Source organism: Plectrocnemia conspersa, unplaced genomic scaffold (genome assembly GCF_051122295.1).
Source record: "Plectrocnemia conspersa isolate PC_06_02 unplaced genomic scaffold, ASM5112229v1 ptg000005l, whole genome shotgun sequence".
Lineage (NCBI taxonomy): Eukaryota > Metazoa > Arthropoda > Insecta > Trichoptera > Polycentropodidae > Plectrocnemia > Plectrocnemia conspersa.
The window spans coordinates 15902539-15926591 of NW_028277169.1; the positions used below are offsets into that span (position 1 = coordinate 15902539).

At 29.0% G+C, this 24053-nt stretch overlaps 1 protein-coding gene across 1 annotated transcript in view; it reads left to right on the forward strand.

Annotated features, from left to right (window-relative positions):
* The window catches only part of LOC148234943 (D-beta-hydroxybutyrate dehydrogenase, mitochondrial), a 63597-nt gene extending 49714 nt beyond the window's left edge, over positions 1-13883 (forward strand). The window contains exons 5-6 of the mRNA XM_088185822.1: positions 6890-7251; positions 13364-13883. Coding sequence (XP_088041948.1) covers positions 6890-7251; positions 13364-13519 — 518 coding nt within the window. The 3' untranslated portion in view covers positions 13520-13883. The remainder of the gene's footprint in view (positions 1-6889; positions 7252-13363) is intronic.
* Positions 13884-24053: the final 10170 nt, after the last annotated feature.

Sequence of the window (24053 nt, forward strand, 5' to 3'; positions counted from 1 at the left end):
AAGTTTATTAAATTAAATTTCAGTACAACTATTAAAAGTAAAATTCGTTAATGAATGCATCGCCCACGAGCGGTTCACTTCTTTAAAGCTAGAGCTTTATACCAGTTTTAGCTCTAATCTAATATTTATAATAGATTCTGGCTTTATTTATATCTAGAATTCTAGTACTTTTTGATCTTCAGGTGTGATGCAAATACAGAATTTTAACACTAAAGAGTCCGATGGCACAACATGTGTGCCATTGGATGGTTAATGTCCGATGACATAACCCCTGTGCCACATTTTCTTTAAGCATTATTAGTCTTTGGCACAAACCATTCACACCGAATTTTGATTTTAGTCAATTCATTGACGAAAATATTATGTTGTTTCTCCAATCAACAGTTTTTCTTTCTCTTGTAATATTTTTTTCCTAATGGATTACTGTGTTTAAAATGTACAATGCGTTTAATATGATTATATTTTTTTTATTGTTTTATCCTACTCATTTGTATTGGTTTTAAGATTTCAATTTTTCATAGACTATTTTCAAATATTATATTTAACTTATTTTACCTATCATATTTGTTCATACTATGTTCTAATTACTTGCTTTTTTTATAGCAAAATTCTCTCTATGTGCAACCCCAAAAATTTTTTGCATTTTACTATTTTTTTAAACATCTAGATATTTAAAATATATAATAGGTTAATGAGAATCCATACTATTATTATAACAGATTATTACTATTGATATAGTAAATATTTTTGAGAAAAATGCAAAATTAGAAACCTTTCATTTTTAGAGAAATTTCAAGGTTTTTCGAGATACTCATAAAATATTTTCTGTTGAAGATTACATTAATACAAATATTTTTAAATAGTATACAACTCTTGAAATTCTAATTAAAATCATTACTTGACGATAAAAGTTTTAAGGCCGACTCAAGGAATTACCATACGATAACATTTTGCATCGATTTTTTTGTACATTTGTCATTCAACAAAAAATAAGATTGGAAGAATTATTGATTGCAAGAATAATTATATATATATCATTACTTTATTATTATTTGCAACAAAACTACAAGATTTTCTTACATATGGAAGAAATGCACAAAGAGCTCTTTTTGCCACTTTTGATTTGCAATTGCACATATTTTAATATCTTATTGATTATAACTTTTGCTACAAAACTTTTTTCTCTAGAAATTTATATTGCAACATTTTTTTATTCTTACCTTTTTATTTTAATTTCAAAGCTTTCTCACTTCCATGCATTTTATGTATGATATTTTTATTCCGTCCTTGCATTGTCAAATTACTTTATTGAGTTGCTTTAAAATCTCAACTTTATAAGCAATCTGTTCCTTATAATTTAGCAAAATTACAAACTCTATTTTATTCTGAATATAAAAATAATTTGAGCTTATATACAAGCTCAGATACTTTCTCTTGAAAAACGTCAAATATTTTTATGAAAAGAGCAAATTATTACTATATTACATAGCTAAACATACCTTCTTAAAAAATTAAGAGTAGTACTTTAAATAAACTCACAATTTGCATTGTTCGATCCAAAATCTTCTCTAATGCCTTATAATCATCGTGTAAAAGACATTTATGTAAAAATATTTAGAATCATACAAACGATTTTTTGATTCTAAAAACAAAAAACGTAAATATTTGGGGGGGGGGGAAGATAAACTTTAATTCAATCTGAGTAAACATATTATGCAATTTCCTCGATCTTTAAGTTAGTTCGTTCACATAAATCTCGACCAGTTGAGTTTCCCTTGCGTAATGAGCAAATTTTGTATCTTTAAATTTATCTTAAAAGACATATTTAATTCATATAATTAATTGATTGTGTTATTTAGTTTAAATTGTAATCCCTTGAGCCACACCTTCAATGTTGCTGAATAGATCTATTTTAACGTAAGCTTTGGTTTATTTTATTTGCTTCCCGGTGTATTTATTCAATTGTGTCGTGCTCTTGTAAAAACAACTAATATAATTAAATTTCCTAGGTAACATACAATTGAAGTATCCATAAATAAAGAACCCTAAATGTTTAATAAGAAATTCGTATATAAAATATTATTTAAATTTTAAAACCTATCGTTCTGTATTTACATAAATAGTAGATCTAAGAATATGATACATTTTACATAAAAAAAAATATTAATAAAAATATTTTCAACTCTTCAGACTATTTATTATTTATAAAAAACTCTAATCAAAAAACATATTTATTTTGCTATAATATATTTTTGAATCAATTTAAATTTACTAACTTCCAGTTCGTTTTGATAAATATTTTTTCTAATACTTTAAGATTTACGCAAATATAAAAACAATTTGTATGACATTATTTTTTATAATAAAAATGGCAATTTGTATATCGTAGCTGTTTAAATAATCTTGTATAAATAAAAAAATATTATACTTAAAATCATGGACAAATTAATTAAGGTTACAGTCAGATTTGTTTTAGACCTTTTCATCTCCACAGCTTATCATAATATGGGATGTATATAAAATATAAGGTTGAACGTGATCAAAAAGGTTTGACAATATTTGTTTCGTCGTAATGAATGAATAACGCCTAAGGAACTTTTTTGCATATATATTTTTGCCAAAAGCAAATGAGAAATTGTTTGTATGCTAGCTGATCAATTGAACGTAAAATTAGTTTGGGCTTCTAACAACTTTTATTATAATAATAACTGAGCGATCGTAAATTTAAATTTCGAGGAGGTTTTTTTGCAATAAACAACGTGAAAAAGTACGCAACGACTAAAATATTAACGCTAGCCTTGCGAAAAAGACGTAAAAAATTGTATCATAAACACTTTACTTAAATTTAATGCCTTCTGAGGGCCAAGGATTAAATTGAGGTAAAATGAACCGTTTTAGAGGAGAGTTTCTGATCCTTTTGCTGTCTATCGTTTATTTAAGTTAATGTATTTTTACCAAAATAAATATTAAAAAAAATATATACTAGCAGTCAAATCCCGTCGATTAAAATGAGGAAGGTTAAATTAGTCTAAGATAATGAGACTCGTAAAGCTGCAAACTAAAAAAAACATAAATGCTAGCATTTCAATAATAAAATTAAGAGATAACATCACACAAAAACATTTTTCAAGAAACCCCTGGATACCGTGCTTTATAAGCAAGGTTTCTAGTGGAAAAGTTGTTTTTTATGAATATATGTACATATTTTAATATTTTCTTATATGTTACCACAAATAAAAGATTTCTAAAAATGATTCTTTAGGTTGCTTTGTCGCAGTTTTTTTAGTTTCTAGTTCGTTTGGTGTAACTCAGTTTTACTTCAATAGTATTAAAGACATTTGGTTATTTTATATTCTAGATACATTGCAGACAATAAAGGGATACATCATAATTATTTCAAGTTTCCGATATATCATAAAAAAATCAAACATTATTGAGTAATTTTAAGCGTTCGAGTGAAAATTGTTACTGATGCGTGAACAACGTAAACATGTAGGGTAAAGTGAAAATACGTCATTCACTTGAATATTTCACGTTTTCGCAGTAAGTCTACGCAGTAAAGTACGTCTTAGCGACCTTGAGATTGCCTTATGCGGTATTAAAACTAGGGAAGCGAAAGGGTTTGCCGTTTAAAATTTAACTTTCCACATAAAAGGATTGTGAACGTGTCATATGTCACGCAGGGGAGGTGAAACGTCACGTAAAACACAACTCACTTGAAAAAACTGTGCCTCGAAATTCAACGAACAAGAAAGTTCGCGATAGGCTTTCATAACGCACACAAATACACGTGTGTAAAATATCGCACACGTGTATTTATGTGTTCACCCACAGCATCAAGAATGTATAATTAAGTGATGGTAAAAACAGTGCAGAATTTGCTATGAGCGAACATTTTCGCGGTCCTAATTTGCATACTGAAAATAATATCAGCAAAATTAATGTGTGAAAAGCGTAATTACGGCAGACGTTTTGAATATGACTTCTGTTCTTACTTTAATTTAATTGACAGTTTTAAAATGTTTTATATAATTACACCCATACCTCGTTATACGGCCGCTCTTTATACGGCCGCTCTTTATACGGCCTTTCGCTATAACGGCCCTCTTCAATTAAGGCACGTTTTCGTTATACGGCCTAAAATGTTTCGCTATAACGGCAAAAAAACTTTTTTTCGATGTCGATTTTTTAAAAAATTTAAAAATAGATTTAATTTGCAGAATTTTAAAATGAAAGGTGAAGCAGCTAGCGCCGATGAGGCCGCATCTAAGGAATATCCCAACATTTTAAAGGGAATTTTTGAAATAGGGGTCATAAACCTGAACAAGTGCTTAACGTAGACGAAACAGGGCTTTATTGAAAGCGAATGCCTGATTGCACGTACATTTCAAAAACCGAAAAATCTGCGCCTGGTTATAAGGTGTCTAAAGAACGATTAACTTTGCTACTTGGTGCAAATGCCGCGGGTGATTTTAAGCTAAAACCACTTTTAATATATTTGTCCGAAAATCCAAGGCCTCTTAAAGGACTAAATAAAAATCAATTACCCGTCATATGGAGATCCAACAAGAAAGCTTGGATGACTAACGCTACTTTAGAGGATTATTTCAAAAATCACTTTTGCACAGAAGTGAAAAAATATTTGCGAGACAATAACTTAAGCAACAAGGTTTGGCTAATTTTGGATAATGCACCAGGGCATCCTACTAATTTATCCGAACTATCTGAAGATGTCATGATTAAGTACCTTTCGAAAAATACAACAGCTCTGATCCAACCAATGGATCAAGGTGCAATAGCCACTTTTAAGGCATATTACCTACGCCGAACTTTCCGACAACTTATAAGGGAAACCGATGGTAAATCTTCAATTAAAACATTTTGGAAAAACTATAACATCAAGGATGCTGTTGACAGCATCAGTGAATCATGGAAGGAATTAAAATTAACAACAATGAACCATGTTTGGAAAAAAATATGGCCAGAATGTGTAAAAAGTACTGATGCGGAAGTTAATTGCCTTCCTGAAATAAGGCAAAACATTTTGGATCTAGCACATGATCTCGGCTTTGAAGGTTTGAACGAACGTGATGTGCTTGATCTACTTGAAGCTGATAGGGAACCCCTTTCATATAAGGAACTCATTCAATTGCAAGCAGAACCGGCATTTGATGAAGAGACAGAGCCTGTTGTATTCAAACAGCTAACATCAAAAAAATTGTCAAAAGATTTTTCCTATTTCGTACAAGGAATATACATCTTCCTTGAAAACGAACCTGACGTCGAACGTAGTGCTAAAGTTTTTCGAGGAATTAACTCAGCCATTAGCTGTTATTAATCACTGAAGAACGAAAGAGACAAAAAGGCAAGACAAACATCGTTGGGCAATTTTTTTAAGCCAGGCCCATCCTTACCAGCGAAAAATGAGAACGACAGTGATCTGAAGGTTACCATTTCTTTATCGTCTTCAGATTAAAGCCATTTAAAAAAAAAATATTTATGTATTCATACACATATTTTATGTAACATGAAGTTGTTTCATTTTTGTTTATGGATTATTGTTGGTTTTTGGAGTCTGTTATTATTTTATGTACAAATGTATGTACTTGTTATGTATGTATTTTTAATTTAAATGAAATAAAAAGATAAAATGCATTTTAAATGATAAACCATGTTACATTTTTAACAAATATGGAACCGATCATATTGAATTTGTATGAATTTGTATTAGAATAATTGATTCGTTATACGGCTTTTCGCTTAGCGGCCAAGCTTCGTGGAACGTATCTAGGCCGTAAAGCGAGGTATGGGTGTAATTATATTTCACGCCATTAATACTTTATTTTAATTACCAATAATGTGAAATGCTTAACATTTTTATAAATATTTACCTGAATTTAAATATTTCAAACCATTATAAAATGTACCAGTAGGCATTGTTTGCCAATTGAAATATCAAAGGTTCAATCAAATAAAATTTAAATGTAAACAACAACAACAAAGGGTGAATTCCTATAACAACTGTCTTTAACACGCGGCCCGCGATTGAAGTTTTTTTACGACCCTTTTCAGCTCCCTATGTATTTTGCATTTTGGTATTTATTAAATAGAAAAGCAAATCGCACTGATTTTAAATATGAATTTAGGAAATTAATAATATACTAATTAAGTGCAAAGCTTCCTAGCTTAGCACAAAATCGGATAGAGCAAGAGTGAAATGCCTAGTCTAACCATTGAACAATCAAGAAATACGTTTATTACAATATATGTAGTGTTTAGTTAGCCACAGCTGAAAACTTGCTATTATTATAGCAAACTGCGTGATTAATATTTTATGTAAAATATTGAAATTATATCATATTTTTCATATAATATATTTTACTTTGCCTTGACATTTCATTTTTTACAAAGCTATTGTTTCATATATATGTATAAAATTGTATGCATATTTAGTTTTTTAAGATTTTTTCCAATCTTAATGTAATGTACATTTTTTCAAATATGTGGTTATATAATATCGATACTTGATATTTATTTCTCAACGAGCTGGACAAAACATTCTTACATAAGAGGCGTATAGTTGTATCTTATTTTTATATTGATGTATCTGCTACATATATATAAAAATATAATAGTCAAGAAATCCAAAGTCGTAGTAATTTTCTCTGCAAGAATAAAACAATACATATTTACTAATAAAAAAATCTGAAAATATTATATATTCTTAAAAATATCATGTTTCATCTATATATGTATATATATAGCATATTCAATTATTATTTATATATCGTATATTATTCGGAATAAAAATCACAAAAGCTATTGTATAAAACTTTTGCGGTACTTTCAAACAATAAACTTTGTTAAGAACTTTTTTCTTTAATTTCAGGTCCTTCAAGGTTGATCCAGGTTATGCTACCCTTAATCCGTCGGGCTCGTGGCAGGGTTGTCACAGTCAGTTCTTGTCTAGCACGAGCTCCGTCTGCAGTCAGGGGTGTGCAATGTGCATTATCGGCTGGCTTAGATGCACTCAGCTCATGTCTCAGAAGGGAACTAAGACCCAGAGGTGTGGATGTCGTTGTCGTGGCACCTGGCGAACGCACTTGTGGTAGTGCATGGTTAAACGACGAAACTTTGGTCGGACAAGCCAGGGATATGTGGAAGTTGCTCAGTGACGAACAAAAGGGAGTTTATGGCGAAGATTACTTTGAGAAGAGTATTCGCTCGCTGGAAAAGTACACTAAAACAGAGGTAATTATTTTGTAATAAACTGTTAGTTGCTTCAAAAGTTACAGGCTTATATACATTGCAATATAATTTTAAAAATTAACAATTCACTTTGTATCTTGAAATTTTTAATTGTGCATACAACTATATTGTTTTTTTACTATTAAAATTATTAAAATACATGTTAAATGTATTCTCATAAAAACTGCTTTATTTTAAAAAAATGTAGTGAAATTAATCGTTTGCTTTCCAACAACAATTTTAAAGAATCATTTTAATCGACATATTTTTAGACAATGATACAATTACGTATCTTTTAAATATAAATGGTTAAATTTTGCTACAGTTAAATGATCTGTATTTTATAATTTTAATTTTTTCTCGATTCTATGTTGTGATATTTTTTTCACAAATATATGCGATTATAGTAAACGCTGATTTAAGTATTTATTATGTAAAAATTTAAAAATCTCATTTTACTCCCTAAATTAAACTTTATTTCAACCATTTGTAAAATAACATTAATATTTAGCTAATTTATGGTCCTCTATAACGATATTCTAATAAATTTAGGTAAAAAAAATTGTATTAAATTAACTATTAATTAATTATCGCTCGTATTTAAAAAAAAAATACTTCATACCTAATTTGTAATGTTTCGGTACTTGAATGTGCAAGACATCGTTTTAAAGGACAATATTATATTTAACTAATAGCTTAATTTTAGAAATGAGCAAATAATTGCTTTTAATGTAATTTAAACAAATAATTCGTATTCAATACGTGTAACAACTCGCTATAAAAATTATTAGTAATGCCTTAATTATTAAAATGAAAATGCTACAAAAAAATAACTTAAGAATTAATAATCGTCAATAATTGAATTGATTATTTTGTAAGAAAATCAAACTGGTTTTTAAGTAGCAGTATGTATACTAAAATATTTCTTTTTCGAGCCCTATTAATAAAATATATACCATTGACACCATAATTAAATATATTGTAAAATATTTTTTTTAAATTTAAAATGTGAAATTAAAGGTGAAAATATTTTAAATTGCAATACCAAAAAAATATTTATAACAACAAAAAATTTCAAAAGCAAAACATTACCAAAATATTCTAAATATATTTTAATAGCATCTAATATCACTTAAAATTATATTTAATGATACAAAAAATAATTTTATTTATTTAAAGCACAATTCTGTGTTTGAAATCTATAAAAGAATATAAATTAAAAGCTTAACGAAAAAAAAATTAATTATTATATAAAACCTTTTTTAATTAAATGAGTTTAAAATACTACACCATTTAAGTAAGTATGGTTAAAGTGGCACTTTTAACCATACTTACTTTAATTTTTTTAAATAAAAGTGACACAAATATAAAAAAATTATACAGCACAAAAATATTTTTTAAAATACTAATTATACTAGATACATTCTTAGAGCTAGGTCATTTTCATTGTCCAAAGATTAATCTACAATTGATTTTTTGAAATTTTAATTTGTTATTTCTCTCAAAATTCATTTTTTTATTATTTATTTTATAATTTTATTTTTAGGACCCCTGCATAATTTGTATCCTACCCGTTGCATTGCCCTTGTGACCCTCAGATGTTTACCTAAATTTATAAAATAAATATATATGTAGCTAAATTAATATTTCTTTCAACATATTTTTTCTACATATAGTTTTAAATATTTTGAGTTTAATAAAGCTTAAGTTTATTTAATATCATAACCAAAGTAGTAAAGCTTAACATTATTTTATATCATAACCAAAACCTTACTCCACAGATTTCTTCATACTATTTATTATTTAATTTCAAAATTTTTGGAACATTGCATAGCTCAGAACCCTCTCGCTTTGCACCGCCTCTGTGACTGTGGTGTTTACTTGAATTTATTATATTAGGTTAGCATGTGTACCTGAATTTATAATTTTTTCTACATACTAAATAATCAAAATATTTTCATTATGAATTAGTAGGTGTACGCTATTTTGCAGACTATTCTAAGCCTACTTTTTAAATTCCGTTTTTCTATATTTTATTGTATTTTAATTTTTTGGGACCCCTGCATAGCTGTCTTGTTCACACTGCACCACGATTATGGTAACATTTATAGCAATCCTAGTGCTCACGCATTTTTTTAAATATTTAAAACTCAATTATTTTCAATTTTTGAGGTTGAGGTACATAATTTATTTCCTAACCAAAACCAAACCTCAAAATTTCCATTAATTATTTTTCTATTTAATTTTATTTTTTTAGGACCTCTTGTGTGCCTCACACTTGCTGCATTTGTACATTTGTATATAGACTTTAAAATACTTCTAGAAATTCATTAATTTAATTATTATGAGTTTGGTCTAAATTATATTAGCCTTACTTCTGAATTTCATTTAATTTATTATTTATTTTATTTATTTATTTTGGCACTCCTTGCATAACTTGGAGCCTGGATGTCTTACATTCGCTGTATATGTACCTAAATTTATACGTTTTTATACATATTTATTGTTACATATATTTTCAGTTAGGCTAGGTTGGGGTTCATTATTCTATAGCCTAACTTAGCCTAACTCGGACGTATATGATTTTTTCAATTTTGTATAAAGTGTATATATAAACTTATATTTTTTCTACATATTTCTTGAAACAAATATTTTGAGTTGGGTTAAATAAAATAAAATTATTTCATTGCCTAACCTAGCATAACTTAACCTAACAACAATATTTCGTAGCTTAACTTTTTTTAATTCAATAATGAAAATTATTAATTTATATTTATAAAATTAAATACACATGTTTTATATTTTAAGATAAATTAGATTTAAATAAATTTGTTAAACCTTACTTAGCCTAACTATAACATTTTTGTGTAAATGTGAATATACGCAATAAAAACTCTTAGAAAATTATTTTCTAAGCTTAATTCCTGATATTTAATATTCTTTGAGGTTGTGCCAACTATTTGTGACACTTAACAGTTTCACACCTTACAAATTATCTCATAGGTGGTGAAGCTTGTGGTGATAGAAACACGCAAATTACGTTCAGGTAACAAAAAAATACGCAAATCACCAAATCTTTAACTCTAATTACGAAACATATGAGCTAAGAAAATACCAGAATAGCTATTCATTCATATTTTTACAATCGAAAATTAATAATCGCGTCTATAACATCAAACGGTATTTGAACGAGATAATGAAACATTCCCAGAAAAATCTGAATTGCGTCTTTTTCACTGAACCTCACATAAAATTCCAAGAAAGTAATACTTAAGAAATCACCAGGAATTCTAACAACCACCCTTTGTTAAAATGTATATCTATAATAATGCAATATAAATACAAGGAATATAACTTAATAATAATTATTTATATTTATAAACTAACAATATAATAAACATGTACCAAAATTAAAAATTTTGATTTTAAAAGGTAAAATATTACATTATTATTACAAATATTTTTTTAATATAGCCTAAATAATTACATTACTTGGTGATTGCCAAAAAACGACATATCAACTTTTGCTACTTATTTATTTAATAAATTACTGAAATTTATTGTATGTATTATCGACTGTAGTGTATTTGTTTTACTGTAAATAGTAATCCAAGCGAGCTTTGCAAAGTGTTATTATGATTGTTAACGCAAAATAAGAGTCATATAAATTTTATACAGAATTTCTCTATATATTTTACGACGCTTTTAACACATAAGATGTAACGAATTTTTTAACGATTAGTTTTAATAAAAGGTCTTAACAAATGATTCTATCAAGATTTACCGTAAATATTATTTAGTTTGTCACACATAATTTTTCAACTAAATTTCAGCATTAAGGCTTTTTAAACGATAATATTTATATGCTGACGATATTTCAAGTTATTCATATTAGCTTGATCTGTTATATCGTAATATACATATTAATTTCTCTTAGTATATGTATAAGAATATTGTTTAATATCCTGAAGGTTAAACGAAATATATTTTTTAATAATACTAGTATATTATATAGCACAAACTTGTAAATGTAGTCGTGATGTGATTTCTTTAGCTTATAGCTAAATCAAAGGATTTGCTAAATATAAAGCATATATGAAAATCTGTTACCTTTGATGTGATATTGAAATGAAATCGTAATATTTCTTCATATACAGTACTTTTTCATATATTATACAAAATAAACAGAAATGATTGGCAGGCAGTAATGTATGAAAAAAATAAACCACACATTTATATAACACATGTATGTATATGTAGGCGTTTTAAAAGCGGGCGCATATCCACTGGGAATAAAGTTAAAATGGATTGGTCTGAATATGAAACGCTCATTTATTTTAGAATCTCTTCTAAGGTTATATTACAATAAAAGTAAATAGCATTATGTTGATTAAATCGATTTTCCTATCAATATATTTTTTCTAAGAATTTCCATACGCAATGTACCTTATTGTGTTATATTGTGCCACTCGCGCAGTCCAATAAAGTCTCATATGAGAAAAAGTCGATACATGTAAAGAAAAACGTTTTCTTTGAAGGCTTCTGATATATAGTCAAACAAAAAATTATTTTAATAATACAATTTAGTTTGTGAAAATATGTACACAATAAATAACAGTTGTAGCGTCGAACGAAATGTAAATTTTTAAAATTTCCATGTAATAAAAGTCAATTATTTAGAAACGTGTCGAAGCGACTTGTAGGACCGCATTCTGACATGTATTATTCAAAAACATTTGTATCCTTAAGTAAGTCTAGCGCATTGTTCGGAAAACACTATACAAAACCAGACAAAAAATCTTTGGAATATTTCCCGGAGGATATCCCATCTCAAATCCCTGACAAAGATGACAAATTTATTGCTTTTATTTATGCTTATACATATGAATACGTGTTGTTTTATTCAAGTCTCTATATTATTATCGGTAAGAAATTATTACCCATCTTGTCAAATTAATGTCTTCTGCTTTAACAAAAAATTGGTTAGTAAGAAGCAAATATTCTTTTGGCTTAGAAAAAAATATCACGTAAACCAAAATCAGGCAATAAATTCTTAACGCAAACACTAGTATAGCAAAAATCAATAAAATTATCATTTTTGCTGAGCTTTAATATTCCATAGGTATAGGCGTGAGATTTTTACGGTTAACCTCTAGACGGGCGTTAAAGCTTTATCACATTAACATATTATAAGAATATTATTAATTAAATAACGTAATACTGCTAGTAAAATACGCACTAAGCATCATTAATTTGTTATACAGTTGAACTATATTTTCATTTGAGCACCATAACGCTTATAGATAATTGTATATAAAAATTAAAAAAATATATGAGGATCTCAGGTTGCTTGTAAAGACGCAATTGAAACCATTTTAAATTGGAACAGAATATTTTTAAAATAACATTTCGAAATCGATAAAAAAAATCAATAGTTAAACACTGATGAACGTAATTGAAAACATGGGTTACGGAGCACATTATCTGGGGCACAGTCCTTCGGCGACAAGCGAGAATGAAATCGTCGTTCTTAGAAAGATGAAATGGTGCATACTTCAGGCTGACCATTGAAGGAGGGTCTCACTCCGTGGAGGCAGCTCTGTAGTTTGGCGGAGCACGCTGTTATGGGGTCCTCTCATTTATAATACAAGCAATAAAAATATGTGTCAAGTTATATACTTACGATACTTCTGTTTCATTTGCAATATTTATCTTTATAAATAACAAAACGTCTGTGATGCTTTCATAACACAATATCGTATATATAAACGTTCTACTCTTTGAATATTTAACAGTTTTGCACTACTTAGCAAAGTTTCATAGAGATAAATTAGTAATATTAAATAGCATTATCTTAAAAATAATAAATTTACTTCAGATTACAATTCTCTAGGCGTTATATTTTAGTATCTTTATTTATTAGTGTATTTTCTCATAAAGTGCGTCCTTGGAAACTTTATACCCCTAGCTGCGCATTTATTAAACAATTTATCAAACCTCGATGCGGCCGTGTGTTAATAAACTATATACGTACCTTTGACCTACGCTGTGCTTTAATATGGAAAATTGTGAAAATTTATTATAGCCATCGTTCAACATCATCTTATTATTTCAGGATCTCGATCTAAACCCAGTCACCAAGGCTTTGAGCGATGCTGTGACAAGATCTTTCCCGTTGGCGCGCTACACTCCGGTGACTCGTCAAGAAAAATTGCAAACATTCATCTCGGATCACTTCCCCAGATCCATTTATGACATTATCTATGAATAATGTTTTCGATACATATTTCACTAAAAACAAAACATCTACATATATTGTAAATATTGTCTTATAAATTTTTGAGATTATTTTAACGAAAAACACACATCATTGATGTATATTCGAACGCTTTGTACAACTTAGATTAGTTTGAAATTGTATTATATATAACATATATAGATATACATATACATAAACACATACACATAAACAGATAAATGCATTTTTCTTAAAATATATGTACTGATTAGAACAATCTAAATGAATTTGTGTGGGCATCTTAGTATTAATTTGTGTTAAATGTTTTTTTTACAATATATTATACATGTTGAATTTTGTACATTTTAGAGAATTTTCTGAATAAATAAAATGAAACGATTTTATTTTATTTTGTTATACAAAAATACAGATTAAATAGCAAACCTTACAATAGAACAAACAAACCAAACATTTACGCGTTTTTTTTACATTTAATTTTTTTGTATTATAAATTCTTTTTTAGCCTTGTCTATGTTATATAATATTCAGTCGACTCGAAAAATCGGTTTAAGTTTTAGATTTCGGGCCTTGTGACTGTACTAGGGTTTACGTGAAGTGGGAAGCGGCTGCTCCCTTAGTTGATGCTGCAGTGTATCAAAATCGGGAATTTGTGGGTTACGATTAACCAGATTATAACGCTAAATTTATGTCGACATACTCAAAATATGTTCTTATATTCTTATTTTAGTAATTGTACCATAGTCATTTACTAATAAATTTTATTGTTTATATAGATACTATATAATACAGACCTACTCAGAGAAAATGTATAAAATCTTGTATTTGCATGCATGTCAAAAATAAATGTTTTTATACCGATATGTAATTAAAAACGCGACTGCAGATGTATACGATTTATCGTAACGGTTAGACTCCGTATGACATATATTCGCGCGCGTGAATCGTTTCCTGGTTACGAATCACCCCGTATTATAACGCTAATTTGCTGCCGTTCGACATACTCAAAATACCCACCCCCCATTAGCCATTGTTTCTAGTTTACTGGAGTAATAATACTATAGTCATCTAACACCAACCGATATAAGCCTCTGATTGCTAATCGACACGATATTACGTCTATTATAGAGGTATCGTGAGCAGCAGCTAATCTGCTAGTTATCATAACCCCGCTTTATATTTTAATTTATATAAATTTTGCAATAAATATGTACAGTATTATTAACTTTTGTCCAAATTTCATGTACTTATATATATATATATTTCAAGATAATCAAAATATAATTATCAAATTTTAATTTAACTAGCTGAAAAAGTAATTAGATGTTTTTTTTGTAGAAAATTTAAGAATTCAGTGCGAGTTTTCTCGATAGTAAAGCTTGTTTCAGGACTAAAGGTCAAAGGTAAACATTAAATTCAAAATAATAATATTAAAAATTCAGACGAGGCACATTTCACGTTGACATTAGGTTATACGGTTTGCTTTGACTATTATATCTTGTAACCTACTAAACTCCGATTCGCAAAAATCTTTTTTTATTTTTCTATATAACGCAATACAACGATTTGAATTTTTATGAATTTATACGAAGACCCTTTTATTCGCAAATTATGAATGGTAAACAAACCTTATCCGATTATCCGATTTGTAAATTAGGATTTTTATATAAATACATGATGTATCCATTTTCACAAAAATATACTAATAATATATTATTTCCGAAGTAATAATTATGTATTTTTTTTATAAATTATATACATACATATATTAATTTGGAAATGTAGCACTGAAAAATAATTTGCTTCTTCTTGGCGTCTATTTACAAGACCTTTAACCTCAATTTGTAATCTAAGTTTATACGGAATATAAGTAAGCTTTTATATCATCCTACATAATAAATTTAAAAATATCTAGTATTATATAACGAAAATGAAAAATGTTAAATAAAAGAGTATGCAATATAACGCGACTTTTTTAAAATCGTTTATGATTTTTATATAATAATTTAATATATCAACCATTTCATAATTGATTCGTTTTATTATTATGGCGAGTATAATTTGACAAAAAACTCCTTTATGAGAAGAATCCTTTGAAGGTCCTTTCAGATAATACGAGCGAACGACCTTGTGTCTTTCAACTCATACCACGAAAATTTGGTGTTTGTGGTTATACCAGACGAGCCGCAAACCATTTATCTTATCTGATGCTTTTTAACGATAATAGATTTATTATATTGGTTAACACTTAATTAAATATTAAAATATAATTGTATGTTCATGTACATAAGCACATAAAATGATATTTATAAATATTGTTTTACTACACGTTACTTTATTTGAAATTTTAAAACAATTTTCACCTTATTTTATTTTATTTTACTAAATATAAAATTAATTCAATATATACTCTTTTACCCTTATAAATAATTATTTCATTTTATTTTATTAGTAGTAGACTTTATAAAATCTAAATATAAAAATTGAATCACACTGTTCTATTTCTTCTCTCATCCAAGGCATATCAATTTTAATACAATTAAATAGTTTAAAAATACATCTTATTGTAAGTTTGAATTGTATCAAACGTATTATGTGTTTATTATAAGCTGTGACAAAAATAGTGTTGATATAAATAAAGCTTTACCTTTTGCCTGTGTAGGTGTATTCATATATCCGATGTGTTATTACAGATTTTCCAAAGCGCTTGAAAATAAATTGCGTAGCAAATAAAAAAGTTCTACAATTTCACGGAATATTGGAAAGTATTCCAATTAAACTCGGATTGAACGTAGTTTAAATATATGTATATTACATTTAAAATATATGTATATTTAGTACTTGTATATATAATGAACAATAATAATGTACCAGCAAGGGAATTTCGGAATGACTCCGCAGGTTTTGTCTCAGTTTATTTAATATGCCATATTTTCACGCAAGCATTCCACCTCAGAGAATTGCGTGGACGAGGAAATGACCCAAATAAAACATACATATGTTTCATGTATGATGCTATATCCCGTTGTGTTGTGAATAATATTGTTTATTTTAATCAAATGTATCTAATTTTCTCATAAAAAATGTGAAAAAATAAATATTTTATTTTTATATTGATAGATCATAGCATATGTAATAACATACTGCCTAATAAAATCCAACAATATTTACTTAACGGTATAAAAATATTTAGCATTATTATATTTCATATATAAATATGTATTACATATACAATTATTTGTAATACATATAGAAAACTACTTTTATGTACTATTCGTGAATTTGTATATTAAAATAATGTTACTCTCTGTGGGGTAAGATTTAGTATACGAAGAAGCAAAATGGAATTCTTATTATTATTTTAGGTATACGTAATTATATTTGTAGATGATTTGGCCTAATTCCATATTACATATAAATGAGCTTTACAGACAGAGTTCGACCTAAGAGCAAGACGAAAACAGGGTTTTAAAAAGCATAAACTTTAATTTCCGTAACATATACTTTTTAACCGTTCGTTATTACTAAGCACTGAACATTGTACTTATTTAATACATTTGTCGAAACAATATAAATTTGATTTTTTTATTCAAAAATATTTATTAAATATACATCATCACTACCTGTATTTTACAATGCACAGCGACGGTCAAAAGATAATACATAGTATATTGTACATATTATTGTGGTAGTTTGAATCACATGCACCATAACGAGCACTTAAACAACGAACACACAAGGTTACGAACTGTCTACAATCGCTCAAATGACTAAGCAATAATCTATATAATAATAACCAATGACAATCATTATTTTAGGCATTTTAAAAATCTATATATGCAAAGTGACCACAATGGTTTTGTTTAAAGAATGTTACATGTAACATGTACATATGCTTTAAGCCCCAAAAATCCTATTTTTCTAACAATAAGTTAGCATTACAATTTTTTTTAAATTAATCTAAATATTATTTTTCACATTAATGTTGTTTTACTTATTCTTTTAACATAATATCAACCATTGATTATTTATTTCGGTAAGTGTATGAAACCATCAGCACTCAAGTTCCAGATAATAAAAAAACGATAATACACACGAAAGAGCGCATATACACCTGAGCTTGTGAAATTTTAATAAATTCATATCCTCTATTTTACGAGGCCACATAAATATGTTAGCGCTTTGTGGTAAAATCTCGTACACTGCACATGCAATTTTATATTATAGTGCAACAAGAATATTGATTAAATATGCATACATATAATAATTAAAAAATATTTTATTGTAAACCAGAATAAATATTTAGCCTTGTGTGTGTGTCAATGCATTGATCTTGTTTGATGATTTTTTAAAATTGTGTTTTTTTAAAAATCATATTTAATCTAGAAAATAATCCAGTTATGCTGCCCTGATAAGCTGATGCGAAGAGAGAAGCGGTAGTTTTTGAAGTTGAGTTGGCCTCATTTTAATCGTACGAAAGTTCTTTAAAGTTCGTGCAAGTACCAAATGGATGTGTCAGAAGGAGTTATTGTTATCTGTTTGCTCATCCGTATTTATATCCATAGCTTCTTCATAAGGTAATTTCGTTTTTGCTACTTTTGAATCACTATGGTGTACTTAGATTTGGTATGGTTCGTTTACTTACGTCGAATTTTATTGTATTATACGAGATGTTTTCTTCGAGCTGTGGTGGAAAAACTGGCGCAGGGATGATGACCATGAGCGGTCCTCAAAAGTGATGTAGCGAGAGTCTCTGGAGGCAGTTACTTTTGCTGCGATGATCGTTTCGGAAGTCTCAGGTCGTATGTTGGTGGGGGAGCGTCTGCCAGGCGGCGTGAATCTGCTAATCTGCCGGACTCAGCGAGTGACAGCTTGTGACTCCATTTTTTTCATCGGAGTCTAGGCTTAAGAATCCAGTACTACAAAGCTTTCTGACCAATCACAATCATGCAACGATTATCCAGCCAATAGATGTACTCGTTTCTTAGAACAACGAAATAGGAATACGCCTTTAAAGAGCGACATTTGTTTGATGGGCATTGTCTAAGGTCGTAACGGGAATCTTGTGGATTCGGCGATATACGTGTTATTTATGATTTTTTCTGATCGTACCGAGGGCTTTTGTGTGGTCGCCACAAAACACATTTTTTCTTAAGCAGTTAAAACGTTTTATTACAAGACAAACTGGCTTTTTATTATTTAATAAAATCCCTTTAATTGTTGATAGAAGAGTGATTTTATTGATAAGCCTGACATAAGGAATGGCTTATTCTTAGCCCATTTATCTCTCAAGTGAATATATTTATTTCACGAACTCCTTTATTTATTACGATATGATTGTTAAGGAAAATATAAAAAAGAAAATTATATATTTTATGAGCTTACTGCTGAATTTATACTATCTACCTAAAGTAAGACAAACATACAAAAAGATAAAGTTCGCGAATTATAGTATATGTATTATTTGTTGGTAACGCTTCGGTGAATATTTTTATTTATTCAATGAACGATAATTAACACTCCTATTAAAAACAATTCTCCCAACCAAAACTCTCGCTCAACTAATATTTCAGTTAACAATGTTAACTGAAATTTTGAACCATTGGAGCATGCATGCGTCGCGAAAATATTTATTATAACGCCCCACTGATAGTGTGCAAATATATTTTCATTATTATTGTTTGCATAACAATAAGTTTTAGGCATTGTTAAGCTTCGTGTTCTTAGAATACGTCCAGGAGGGTAGCATAATTGGGCTTTTGGAACACTAAAACTTTGAAAACGTAACTTTGTTTGCTTCATTGCGTAATGGGATTTTCCGAAAATGAGCACGGCTAACCTGAATCGATATAATAATATCTAGCACAATGAGAATATTAAAAAATATTATATTTAAATACCTAGCAAAAAATATATAACGGAATATAGAGATGCTTTGGGAAATAACATAAATTTCTGGAACATGAATTTGTGGTCCCACGCGAATGTTTCGTTGGATTCCTTTGTAACAAAACTTATTAGTCCCTGGAATAATAAACTTTGCATATTTATAAAACGTATATATAGATATATAATATAATAATAAAAACATTTTAGCAGGTAAGCCCATTATATTTGGACAATAGATGGACTAACCTTGTCAAGATCTGAGTACACGCCAAGGTCAGGAATCGTATCATCGATTTTCTATTTAAGTAACATATTTTCCTCTTATTTTCCGCAGAGCTTGTATGTACTGATAGGTCCAAAAGTATCTGATCAGACATATATCAAAACATGTGATGCATAGAATCAATAGTAGACATGTACTTGAAATGTGAATAAAGAAAAACATATATTTATATATAAAATAACATAAAATCAAGTAGCTTTCAGCAGCCTTGCTTTTCATATTAAAAATTTAGGTCATTAAACGAACATCGTACTCGGAAAGATTAAGAATTTTCATAGCCACTTTTAAGGACTGGTAAACGCGAACCATGTCACGCGAACCCTAGCAGAAACAGCAGTGTTTCCAATCAAATAAAAAATAATTTTCATTTATACTAGTCTTGTATCTTAGTGTTTCAAATATATTATTAAAATAACAAATGAACCACAAAATCTTTCAAATAAAAACTACGCAATTCGAAGCGCTTAAATTTAATCCATCTTAGAGAAAATTTGACTAAATTTTAATATAAAATTAGTAATAAAACAATTTGTTGAATTATGAAATTATATTAAAAATATAAATAATAATACTTTAATAATATCTTCATCGTTCTTAAGCCATGTACTTTTAAACCAATTATTTTAACCTTCAAGTAATATTATTTATTGCTATAAAAGTAATATAAAAAATTTATACACTTAAATAAATTGTATAAAATCATAGAAAACTAATTTAAAAACAAGATTCAAACCACGTAATAAATACAAGTCAAGCAATTCAATTTTATGTTTTTATAAAGGGCTTTGCTCTCTCTTTGACCGTTTTATATTTTAGTCTGGCGACTGGGTGGGTACATGACATTTTCATTGCATATTTGACATAGGTCAAATATCAGTATTGAATTTAATACCATTTTTTATAAAAAAAGTATGCTGATGTCAGCTCTTTGTGAATATAAACTTGAAAAATTTTAGCTTTCAGATAAAATATTTTTTTATTTATGATTTTTCAATGAAAGCTTAATTAATATAATATAAAATAATGCTAAAATGTTATTCATTACAAAATAAATAACTTGTAAAATATTAGAACTTGAATAAATTGATCGTAGAAAATGACTTTTTTAATCGACGCAATATTTTATTGAACAAAAATAGCTTCACGTATCTCCAGCTGAAGCACGTGTATTTTCTACCACACAATCAATATCAGTGAAAATATGAATCAATGTATTAGCTGCATTGTCACATATTTCATCCTGAATTTTCAACTTAACTTATGCCGATTTTCAGACTTCTTGAAAGGGTACGTTGCATTATTTGGGGGCTGAAGAAAATTTTCTGTATTAAAATTCAACTCAATAGTAAGATACGACCGATGAAGCATTCTATGGGAGTTTATTGTTCTCAGCACTTTTAGCACGAATAACCGTGTCGTATGCACACATTACTAATCATCGTTAACATTACATCACATTAACCCATATACGTACACATATCTGATTAATAATGAGTCATTACCGAATGGCCGCCGTGGCGCACAGTGCGCAAAAGCGTTATGTTGTACGTTGCACTTTGTACGCGGTGAATAGTCCCGTAGTACGTGGCGTCCCTGGAAAGTACGTAGCATATACATTTTATACGTAGCGTAGTGCGATGCACAGGCCCGGCTAGACTATTGATTCACGTGGATAGCACCGTGACCCGACATGACCCCGTAAGTCATTGAACGATGCGCCCGCGGGCTCTTACCCTCAGATTCGATATTGTACTTGACACCATCTGAGGTGAATTGAGGGCACGCTGTCATAGTAAGCGCTTTGAGGAGATCTTCAGATACTTGCTGTTCTATATTTTACATAAACTTTGTAGTGTGGATCATTCCAAATTTTGCACGATCTTGTTGAGAGCAAATTACTACGTGTCAGTAGCAAAATAATAATATCATCTTCAAAACATTGTTATATGTATGTGATTATTATAAACATGTTTTAATAGAAGCCAACTTATAATTTCGGCACAATGTATTACATATAGTTCAGAAATTTGGATAATAAAATATTTAAAATGTAGTTTGACTGATTTACTCGACAAAATCGGACTATCATAGTAAAAGTGGCTGGTTTATTTTGTTCTGAAAAATCGATTCGGTAAAAGCTCCGGTTTGATCTGAGCTTGGACTAAACGTGTATTACAAGCTAAAATTAAAATAGTAGTATAAGCGAAAGTTCTGAGTGATTTTATAGCTTGTAAGCGATCAAGTGAAGGGGAGGAGACAAACGTCTTTACCACTCTACTTAGGTTTCAGTGGATTTTAATGTTTTAAGTAATAAATATATAAATTTAGAATTTTTATCCATTAAATTAGATGCATCGATAGAACTCGTTAATCACTTTTGGCAAAAATATGCATTGCTCGTGTATATTATATAATATATATGTACTCAACTTTTTCAGCCATGTTGCTTCAATTAATTATAAATGCATAGAACGCCAATCAATTTTTGTGATCTTTTTAACAGGTATTTTACAACTAATTGAAACGCGAAGCTAATTTAAACTAATTGAAATTTCTGACTGTTCGGCAGAAACCGTTAAAAACCTTTGAGACGCAAATGTTTGACAAATTCCAGCATTAACTACTCTCTTTAAGCAAGAAGTAAAACAAAAAATCGCTTATGAATGATTGAGGTAGAGGCCTGACGGAAGAATTTTTGCTCTCTCTTCATTTTATTCAATAATTTATAAGCAACCATATTTTTTTAATTTATTACTTTACTACACTAGAGTTCAGACCCTGAACGTTGCACTAGTGGAGCTCACAAAATCTACACGGACGGCCTATTACGAGCCCAGAACTTATGACTGACAGCATTCAAGTTTGTAAAAAAGCAGCCCTCCCATTTCAATCTCTAAATTTGTTCTAGTCACCTCTGAGTCACCATGAATTAGCTCGAGCTTTCAAATAATCTTCAACGTATTTATTTATATGTACATATCAATTCTTTGCACAGATTTGATTAATATAAATAATCACTAACGATTTTTCTTTCAAAAATTAGTTGTAAAGCGACATATCACCTGTTAAGTTCGAACCCATGAACATTCAGTAGGTCAAGTCGGGTTTGGTTAAATCGTGTCGGTTTAATTATTTTGCAAATGTTATATTAAGTTTCATAAACATTTTGGGGCAATATATAATTTCAATAGGGCCTATTAGTTAAATTATATTTTCGCTAGTTAAAATATATATCTACCAGTGAAAATGTATTTAGATATGGTTTAAATGAAACAGGTAAATTATATTTATTTTAGTGCAAATATATCTTTACTAAAAAATATACATTTCCTGTAACATCTATAATGATTGTTAAATCACAGCGATTAGAGCTCGATGGAAAACAACACTCCGTTTCAGCTCGCAGACGGGAGGCGTCATTATCGAGTTCTATCCGGTGAGATTTTTACGCTAATACTCATTGTATCGAATTTGTATATAATAATAATATTTTATTTTTATTTTATTTTTTCGATTAAATTAAGACCATCGTGGCCTAACAGGTTACCCCAATGCGCCACGATGGTCGAAAGCAAATTTATAAAACATAAAAAAACGTATATATATAAATAAATATAACAATACTTAAACATAACAAAAAAAATTATAAAATATTAAAATTAAAAGATATAAACCGGATCAGATCCTCGTAGCTAACATTAAATAAATCAATTTTCAATGCCAGCGTATTAAGGAGCCGTATGGCCACAGCTATAGGCGAGTCGGTAAGTGCGGATGTCCTAGCCCTAACTGCCATCAAAAGAGGTCTCGATCGTGATTCTCGAAAATGTTCCGGAACCCAAAACTGGAATTCCTCGAGAATAGCTGGATTGTCGACAGCACCTTTTAGTAGTTTGAAAAAATGCTTAGCGACATACAGCTTTCTGCGAGAATTCAGCGAATCATATCCCAACGCTCCTAAAAGAAAGGCGCTGGGATATAAGAACGGATAATAACCAAATGTCCTTTTGTAAAGGTATCTTAAATACCTTTTTTGAATTTTTTCTACTAAAAGGGAATATTTGGCAATTCGGAGATTCCAAATTATAGATCCCGATTCAAGAATGCTACGAACTAAGGTGTCATAGAGGATGCGAATAACTGACGGATCGTCAAAGTGAAAGGCATTCCTCATAACAAAGCCGAGCATCTTGGAAGATTTATCACAGACGTCGTGTATGTGTAGAGAGAACCTCCATTTGCTCTCGAAAGTGATTCCGAGATCTTTAATGGAAGTTTCTCTAGTCAAAATGTTACCACCGAGATGGTAGAAATAAGCTGATGGCGAACGAGATCGAGAAAATGACACAGTATGGCACTTTCCGACACTAAAGGGCA